This window comes from Gossypium hirsutum, chromosome D04, assembly GCF_007990345.1.
Source record: "Gossypium hirsutum isolate 1008001.06 chromosome D04, Gossypium_hirsutum_v2.1, whole genome shotgun sequence".
Classification (NCBI taxonomy): Eukaryota; Viridiplantae; Streptophyta; class Magnoliopsida; order Malvales; family Malvaceae; genus Gossypium; species Gossypium hirsutum.
The window spans coordinates 29537457-29547603 of record NC_053440.1 but is presented as its reverse complement, the minus strand read 5'-3'; the positions used below and the strand labels follow the sequence as shown (position 1 = coordinate 29547603).

The 10147-nt window shown below is 35.3% G+C and overlaps 1 protein-coding gene across 17 annotated transcripts; it reads right to left on the bottom strand.

Moving 5' to 3' along the window:
• Window positions 1-516: 516 nt before the first annotated feature.
• Window positions 517-9547, bottom strand: LOC107948377 (AUGMIN subunit 8). Of its 17 annotated transcripts, none has more exons than XM_016882902.2 (8): window positions 9144-9544; window positions 8154-8306; window positions 4340-7084; window positions 3853-3972; window positions 1740-1856; window positions 1568-1657; window positions 1279-1386; window positions 517-947 (listed from the first exon to the last, which is right to left on the bottom strand). In XM_016882902.2, the coding sequence occupies exons 3-8, from the start codon at window positions 7031-7033 to the stop codon at window positions 846-848; spliced, it is 3231 nt and encodes a 1076-aa protein (XP_016738391.1). In that variant the 5' UTR covers window positions 7034-7084; window positions 8154-8306; window positions 9144-9544; the 3' UTR covers window positions 517-845. The 17 variants fall into 17 exon arrangements, 11 of the variants coding, with proteins under 11 accessions (XP_016738391.1, XP_016738392.1, XP_016738389.1 ...); XM_016882903.2 differs by lacking the exon at window positions 9144-9544 and adding an exon at window positions 8516-9068; XM_016882900.2 differs by lacking the exon at window positions 8154-8306 and having other exon boundaries at window positions 4340-7212.
• Window positions 9548-10147: the final 600 nt, after the last annotated feature.

Here is a 10147-nt window from a genome sequence, read left to right as displayed (position 1 = left end):
AATTTTTAAATTCAAAAAATAAATCGACTAAATTCTTGAAAACAAAACAATGTGGACTAAATTTTGATTGTTTTTTATAGAAAGGAAAAGTGAGAGGAAAGACAATATGAAAAATAAATCGTTCTCTATTTTAATGCATAAAAGTCAATCATTCCACATTTAAATGATAAGAGAAATGAAAATGTAAGAAATGTATATTTTAGTTCAAAATTATGCATTTTTAAATTTTCTCTTATTTTTCAACTCTATCAAATAGTGGATGGAAAGACAATTACTTCTGTTTTCTCAAATTTTCCATATTTCCTACCAAACACTATGAAAAAAAATATACTTTTTCTATCTTTCCATTTTTCTACCCTTCAATTTTCGATCTTTTCAAATTTCTTTCGACCCTACCAAGTAAAACTTTATAGTCTAGTATTGGATCGGTCCCTAAGAATTTCAACTTGGAATATTGGAAGTGTAGATTTGGAAATAGCATCAATCTAAGACAGATAAGGTTTCTCTCTACCCTGCTAATACAACAATACTTCCATTCAAGTCACGAATAAACTTTCTCTACATTTTTTCTCCCATATTAATACTCTTTTTTGGTGTATATTTTTCAGTCTTAAGCTTTGACTGTACATCGAATTTCAAATCCTTCGCTTCCTTTGAATCTCTTTTCATGTGTGGTACAAAAATTACATGAAGGAGAGTAGCTCCATCTTTTGAAGTGGAAAAGCAAAGTTACCCTTTTAGTTTAGAAAAAGGAAGAAACAATTTACATCTACTGGGAAGAGCAGATTTTGTATTTTCATCTCACTTCCATGATAATATTGGCAGATTGTTAGCATAGCAGCTGGTTAGGGCCATGGAAATGTTTTGGTTCCCAAGACTGGCTGCTTATTCTTCTTCGAAGATTGTTTTGTTTGTATGAGATGAGACCTAAGGCTGTATTCTTCTAACTGTTCAATAGCAGTAGCAAGAAATCTTGTCAAAGATAAAGATAATAGATATCACAGTAAATATATGAAAATAGAAACAAAACTTTACACTTGCACTATCTATTTTAGCCAGCTCATATGGTGAGCTGAGGTTAGCAAACCAGTTTGATAGGGATGGCCTGACCTACAGTCGCAACATGGTAACCACAAGTTGATTATGTCATCATCCTATGGGTTAAACTTTGATCCATGCAAGTGAAAGTTCCAGGTCCAAGCAATGTATAATGGTTAGTTGTTAATCATATTTAATCCAATAATTCAAGATCTGACAAGGCATGTAATGTGTGATCACCTGCAGATCTGCGGTTGAAGCCAACAGAGCTTCACATTGGTCAAGCATGTTTTGCTCTTGTGCAGAAATTGCAGCAAGTTCAGAAACCCAATTGTTTATCCCTTCCACCTACATCACATCAAATATTGAGAACCGTTAAGCATCTAGAATGAATTACTAACATAAAAAACACAAATCAGCTATGAAGTCGCATGCTAATAATATCCGAATTCTGAGTTTTTTTTCTAACTACTTGTGTTGTCAGCAATTATGTCAAAATAATAAAGAAAATGGTGGGTTGGATAAATACCTTTGGGACTAAAGAACAAATGGAGGATCCCATAGCCTGCATCATGTCGACAACAGAGCAAATAGCAGCTTTCAGTGATTCACTGTCCGCCTGATGAGTACAAAATACAGTGAGCATGTCAAGATTTCTCTTTGCGGATATCAGTCCAAAGTACTTCTCTAAACAAACATACCCTTCCCCCATCAGTTATGGGAAGATGGAGGGTGGTCGCCTTTAGATCTTCTACTGCTCCAGCTAAACAATGTATATGATCTCTTTCAAGTAACACCCAATCCTTGAGGTATCCCATCTGCATGACTCATGTATAAACATACATGAAAATTCTATAGACTGACAGAAATAAAAAAAAAGGTACAAATTGGTATTCAAAAGCATGACTGAGTTGAAAATAATTGTCTCTATGTCTGATTGTCAAAGGCACTGGTGTTGCTTATCTCTCCTCCATGGTTATGCAACAGAGTCAGTGGTGATGTTTTCCTCCTAGATTCGTCCTATATAAGTTCTAAATTTATAGCTTCACTTTTAGAACGTGTTGAATAAGTAAGCCTCATAAATATGGGGATGTGGAATACACTTGAATCAAATAAAATTCTTAGAACCAACCCAGATGGGAAAATTCAGACATATGAAAAGATTATTAACTAGAATTATGTCAGGAGCAAACTACTGAGGCTTGGGGCAAAATGCATGATGCAGAATGAACCTTCAGTCATGGCTTTTCAATTTAACTGTTAGACATGACTTTCTTCATTTACATAAAAGGTTAGCACAATTAGAAGATTATTATCTGTGGGCTGAACCTACTTTAGGAAACGCCAGCAGTTTTGATTCTCTAATTAAGACATAGATTTATTGATTATGATTTTTTTTCAATTGAGTTTTTTCTTGAATTCTCATTGTTATTTTATTTCAGTTGAGTTCTTTTCTTTTTAGAATATGTTGATCTTTATTTAAAGATAAATGAAATAATAAACACTAAGTTGAAACTTTATGAAAAAAAATCTTCACAAAAATCATAGCGGTCACAAATCAACTTTACTTCTAGCTCATATCTAATAACTCGTCCTTTCTTTAAACTTAATCTCGATGAATTACCTAATGAAATAGATACAAGAGATGATGGAACTTAATTGTTAGTTGTTTCATTATTAAAATGTGTAGTTTTTTATTCATCAAAACATGCTCATGTTTATGGGAGTTGCTAGTAAAGAAAGCTTAGCTGGGTTATTTTTGAAAAATGTTGGTGAGAAATTTGAAGAGATTTATCGAAGGTGTTAAAAAATGAGAATAAGTTTACACGAGCCTTATCTATTTCAGTAATTAGTAATGAAAGGATTAGCGGTATGATAGTGATGGTTTTATTGAATAAAATTACCTTCATTTTGACTACAATGATGATTGATGGAAGTGTGCGGAAGTTACTTTTTCCAAGATTATCTTGACTCCAAGCTTGAGAACAAGCTCTTTCTCCAAAAGGAGAACAATGTTGTAGATGTTTTGCGGCCAAACCTATGTTAGGAAAGGCCATTAGTTTCTGTTCTCTAATTAGGGCTTAGGTTTTTCGATTGCAATTTTATATTAGTTGATTTCGCTCCTTTCCAGAGTAAGTTTCTTATTTATATAATAAGCCTGATCCTTATTTGAAGGACAAATGAAATAATAACACTTATGTCAATTTTTTTTATCAAAAACCTGAAGAAATATAGGTCTCTCTTTAGAGTCCTAAGGCTTCAAGCTCCCTTTAATGAGCTTGAATGATTTTCCCTTCTATCACCCTACGACTCAATCCCAAACTCAAGACAATAACCCATTTAAAATCTTAAAAGACACTTTAATTCCTTTAATCAACATCTCAGCCAAATTAAGAAGCTTGGAGGCTCGCATCAATGCTATATATCATCCCTGTAACCATGTAAAAATAAAGTAAGCCCCTTATTGATCTCAATATACTTCTAAAATCTGTGAATGGATAAAAAATATACTAGTGATAAGAAATTTAGACCTATAGAGTGGACCAAGGCATAGCTTAGTGATATCCATATTTCCTCTAAAAGGTTCAATCTCCCTTTCCCTACAAAGCCACAATTTAGACCTAATAGTTGAAAGAAGTTAAATAAGTATGCACTGAATACCTCCGTTTAGCTTCACTTGGAGTTGCAAATAAAAAATGTGCCTAAACTATTATTATAATGTCGAATTTAAAATATAACGGCATTTTTAACATCAAGACTATAGAATAAAAGTTTGTTGTAGAAGAACGATAGTGTTACTGAGAGAGGCATTACTTGATCATTCAAAATAGAGTTCAACTTGAGCTCTAACTTGAACCGTTGGAGGTTGATTCTTTTTTTGATCAAAGCATCCCACAGAACCAAAGTAGCATTCCAAACATTGTACAAAGTTTCCTGCAAGAACATATCAAAATTTTACTCTAATAGATTTAGCATGTTGTATGCCATATCTAAAGCTCCCCATCATATATGCATATGAAACTACCATGAGTTTCTTCATAATAGGAAATGCATGATCCATGCCATATTTGAAGGTCTAAGCCCATCATATGCCTATACATTGTAATGAAGTTCCTCACAGTAGGAAACTAATAACTTGGACCAAGATGCAAGTAGGAAAATAGCCAGAAATTTTCTTTATTCAATAATTAAATAAACGTAAGAGAAATAAAATTTTCCTATTCATATCATCAAAGGTTATATCCATGAAATATATGCTAATATTTGTTGACAGAGTTGTTCCCTAAGACAAGAAATTTACCTCCGCATTTACTTTCTGAATATACAATACAGCTTCTGAATGGGCATTGGCATATCGCCACTGCAAATAACGATTGTAAAGAAGATGCAGTTGATGAGCATCCTCTATGAAGCTTGCACTTTTTCTTACCTTCTGAAAATCAATGATAAAACTGATATCTAGAGTTGAGCTATGGGATTGACTAGATGAGGTGGATGTCCTCATTTGAGTTGGATTGACTACCCTTGGAGAAGGACTAACTCCTCTTGAAGTTGAATTGATAACTGAGGTTGAGCTAGAGGTGGATATCCTCATCCGATTTGGACTAACTACCCTTGGAGTTGGACTAACTCCTCTTGGAGTTGAATTGATAACTGAGGTTGAGCTAGAGGTGGATGTCCTCATCCGAGTTGGACTAACTACCCTTGGAGTTGGACTGACTCCTCTTAGAGTTGAACTGATAACTGAGGTTGAGCTATGAGATTGACTAGATGAGGTGGACGTCCTCATCCAAGTTGGACTAACTACCATTGGAGTTGGACTGGTAATTGAAGTTGAGCTATGGGATTGACTCGATGAGGTGGATGTCCTCATCTGAGTTGGACTAACTACCCTTGGAGTTGGACTGGCTCCTCTTGGAGTTGAATCGATAACTGAAGTTGAGCTATGGGATTGACTCGATGAGGTGGATGTCCTCATCCGAGTTGGACTAACTACCCTTGGAGTTGGACTGAATCCTCTTGGAGTTGAACTGATAACTGAAGTGGAGCTATAGGATTGACTAGATGAGGTGGATGTCCTGATTGGAGTTGGATTGAGTCCCCTTGGAATTGAAATGATAACATTTGGAGTTGGACTTACTCCTCTTGGAGTTGAACTGATAACTGAAGTTGAGCTATGGGATTGACTCGATGAGGTGGATGTTCCCATCCGAGTTGGACTGACTACCCTTGGAGTTGAACTAATAACTGAAGTCGAGCTATGGGATTGACTCAATATGCTGGATGTTCTTATTTGAATTGGACTGACTACCCTTGAAGTTGGACTGACTCCTCTTGGGGTTGAAATGAGAACTGAAGTTGAGCTATGGGATTGACTTGATGAGTTGGATGTCCTCATCCTAGTTGGACTCAGTACCCTTGGAGTTGGAATGACTCCTCTTGGAGTTGAACTGATAACTGAAGTTGAACTATGGGATTGACTCGATGAGGTGTATGTCCTTATCCGAGTTGGACTCACTACCCTTGGAGTTGGATTGACTCCTCTTGGAGTTGAACTAACTAAAGTTGAGCTATGGGATAGACTCAATGAGGTGGATGTACTCATTCGAGTTGGACTGATTACCCTTGGAGTAGGACTGACCCCTCTTAAAGTTGAACTAACTATTGGAGCTGAGCTATGGGATTGACTTGATAAGGTTGATGCCCTCATCCGAGTTGGACTGGCTCCACTTGAAGTTAAACTTATAACTGAAGTTGAGCTATGGGATTGACTCGATAAGCTCGATGTTCTCATCCGAGTTGGACTCACTACCCTTGGAGTTGGACCGACTCCTCTTGAAGTTGAACTGAGAACTGAAGTTGAGTTTTGGGATTGACTTGATGCGATGGATGTCCTAATCCGAGTTGGACTGACTTCCCTTAGAGGTAGACTAACTCCTCTTGGAGTGGGGCTAACTCCTCTTGGAGGCGGACTGGAAGGTCCTGCCGGATATGGACTAATGCTCTTAGAAACAGAGGTCGTACTTGGTGACTGAGATCGAGATCCATAATTTGCTACAGTCAATTTTTCCAATGAACTTGCACAAAGGATCCCAATAGGTACAGTTGTCCGCAGAGGCTTATCATTAATTAAAATTGCCTCAGACCCTACTCGACCAATTTCTTCATGTGATAACAACCTTGCAGCATCGCCAGAAGTTTTTTGTAGAGGTTTACCTAAATTATTAGACATTGGCATTCTTTTCAGTGATGATACTGTTCCTGGAACCGGTGTAGATAAATTTTTAACAATCTTATCCCCCAAATCCACACTTTTGTTCAATGAATTGGAAGATAATTTCCCACCAATTCTACTTGGCCATCGATGATGATCTATCAATCGGCTAGGCAAATCATCAATAGGTTTTGCATTTTCAGACTGATCAGCTACATTTTTCCCTTCAAGTAGATTTCTTTTTCTCTCTGGACTAGGCTTTCGTGATAAGGTAGAGGTCTCTGATTGTTGTTTATGAGCCACATTTGAAGGTGGTTTCAATGTGCGATCCAAGGAAACAATACTACCAGACTTTTCTTTTTCCATTTGGCTAAGAGGAATAGAAATATCATCAGACTGAAATGAAACACTATGACTTCTCATAGTAGAAGGCCATAAACTTTCTGGTATACGATCAGCTGATAGCCTTCTAGATGAAATTGGCATAGATGTTGATGAATCATGAACTGGAGTAGAAGGATTTTGATGCGACGGTGGTGTTGATGGATGCTTCCTCTCAGCTGGCACAGCTCTCTTTTGCACCACCTGGAAAGGTGTAGGGCTTGTTCTAGTTAGGTTTGGAGATGGAAAACGCCTACGAACAGAAGATGTTGGTGGAGTGGGTGCTTCATAACTCGAACTAACTTCCTTAGTTCGAGGATGGCTGGTAGTGAGTACTGCATTGTTCTTTTCAACAGCAGCAAGCTTGCATAATCGTTGCTCTGATTTACGTCCATCCATCCGAACTCTCCAAACTAAACCACGTTGACGGGATTTTCCAAATAAAAAAACCTACATTTAACAGACTAACTTTTAGATGAAGCCCTGGAACAAGCCTATATAGAATAACACTCGCTGCTCAAAAAGAAGGTATTCTTCCCTGGAATAAATCTTCCACTAACAAAAAATTAGATACATACCTGCATAATGGCATAAAGGAAAGGAATAATTATAAACACCATAGGAGAATAAAATAAAACTTTACATAATCTTAGATCTGACTGATGAATAGCTAGAGAATTACAAGAAAATAACTGAAATGAGCGTGGTTAATCATCAAGAAAAGCCCAAATCCAAGCAGATCAAATCAAACAATAACAATGAGTAACAACATCAAGTACAATGGAAAGTCCTTAGAAATTTCAGTCCAGTTCTATCCAACTTATATTAACGTTCACTATACTTTTTGGTTAAATCTACACTAGAGTGCAAATGCAAAGTACTAAGGGGTCTCTTATGGAAATGAGAAACTAGACCGTTAAGTCTGTACTGGTTACTGTTCCTGGTCGTGAAGGTGTAGGATAAGAAGACAACAATAAGAAAGGTGAGTAGTGTCTGTGTGTGTGTGTGTGAGAGAGAGAGAAGGCTTCTCTGTCTAAATGTCATTGGTTTTGTCCAAGTTAACATTTATTTTGGGTAAACTATAAAAATAGTCACTTTTGTTTACCTCAGATTACATTTTAGTCACTTATGTATAAAATATTACATTTTAGTCACTTACGTTATTGTTTTGTTACGAATTAATCACTCTATCGTTAAACTCTGTTACCTCCCTAGCGGTGGTCCTACGCAGCAGTCCAAATAGATTTTAAATACCAACTTGGATGTTCAGTTACTGGAATGAAAATAGGTTTTTAATTAAATAAATTTAATTTGGACTGCCACGTAGGACATCCAACTTGGCATTTAAAACCCATTTGAATTGCCATGTAGGATCGTCGTTAGGGAAGTAACAGAGCTTAACGGTAGAGTAACCACTTCATAACAAAATTATAACGTAAATGACTAAAAATAACATTTCAAATATAAGTGATTAAAATGTAATCCGAAATAAATAAAAATGATTATTTTCGTAGTTTACCTTTATCTGTTGTGCTTCTCATGAGAATGCCATGGTCGGATAGGCAGGAAAAAAAAATCGTAGCCCCACTCTGGCTTCTTCCCTTCCTTCAATGCCTTCTAGTTTGCTTTCCATGAAAAGGAATTAGGAAATGATCCCAACAAACAATTGCATCTAAAAATAAGAAAAAAAATTAAATTACATGGGAGTTATACTTGGGATCACATGTTTGATTTACTAAATGACGTTAACATTAACATATAAAAATTAAAAACTTAAAATGCAACTAACAAAATGGAAATAATTTAAGTTTGTTTGTTGGTGTTCATATCTGTTTAGTACACCTAAAATAATTGTAAAGAAAAACAAGAAAAATATTGAACCTTTGTAGTGCTAATGTTGTTGAATATATGGGAAACGGCCTTCAGTGTCACATGCAAGGAAGATCATTGTCCATCCCCACAAATTAACAGTAAAAACTTTGAATAATACTTGAGAAGATTCTGTAATCGGATAAAATATTGTTTCTAAATTAAACAATTATTTCTAAATTGACCATTTCTTTTCTTTTCTTTTTTGTTTTCCAAATTGAGTAATGAAAATAGATGGAAGCACGATAATTTTGATTAAAATTGCAATAATTAAGAAGGGCTAAAGTTTTTTAATTGAAAACTTGAAAAGAATCCAAATCATAACAATGTCTATATTAGACAGAGTTATGTCGCTAAAATTGAGGACAAAAATACAATAATCAAAATAACAAAACTGCTTCATGAAAATCTATCTGAAAGAAAGTTGCAGAAATTGTTCATTGAATCCATCTACCAAAAGTATCAAAAAAAAAATTGATTACTTTATACTAATTTAATCTAGTACCTTTTCTTATTTTTGTTTTATCTTAATTCGTTGATCTAAGGAGACGATCAAAACAAAGCAAAAGGCTGAAAATTAATTTCAACATATATCTCAGAATAAAGAAGAAATAAATTTTATTTAATTAAAAAAACTCACCTCCTTCAATCTAAAATTTCTTCCAAATGATTTGAATCACAAAAATTTTAACCTTTAATTCTTTGAAGTTCAACATAAAAAAGGAACCTAGAGAGTGTTCGCTTGAGGAAAGGAGAGATCGCCGGAATTGGTCAGAGCGCAAATATTCCGACGAGAGATGGGACACCGATTGGATTTCTTGTTTTTATTTATAAAGAGAAACATGCGAGAAATGAAATAAACTAAAATAAAAGGAGAAACAGGGAGAAACAATTTGAGGGAAACGAAAACGGTTTTTCAGTTTGAGAGGGACTAAGAATGGCGTCGTTTTTGCGTCAACCTGTTTTATTGGCATTTTCAAAACTTGCAACTTCAAAAGAGAAGATAAGTTTTCTTTTGTCATGTAACCTTCTTAAAAACATTTTTTATTCATTTGTTATGAAATAAATTAATGAATATTTTATTTATAGTTAATTTAATTGCTATAAATATTTAATATCAATCCTTAGGTCTAATAATTTCTTTTGGACCCCTCATTGAATAACAATCAGATGTGATCTCGGTCTCGGTGATGAGTCGAGTCGTTGATGTGCCCGATCGTTAAAATGAGAAGTATCGTTCGATTTAGAACAAAGGGGTTAAATTCGACTAAGTGTGCTATTTAAGTTCCAAAATAGGTTCAAAATGGCTAAGTAGGATATGTAATGGATCCGGTTAAGCAAAAAGACTAAGGTGATTTGGAGTTGGAAATGCGAATGGCTCGATTGGCTTTAAGGTCAAGAAAGAACCAATACTAAAATAGAGTACCAACCCAGATCTTATAAGACACTTAAAGGTGATGGAATAGGACCTTGACCCAATACTTAGGTAAGTATGAACCAAAGGTATAATGGGGTGAACGCCACACTCGGGATTGAGTGATAAGTTCAAAGAAACAAGGTAGACGCCACTAGCTATGCTAGATAAGTCAGCTTGAGTCTAAAACGAAATAAGAGAGTTGAAAAACTCACAAAATGTTATAAACA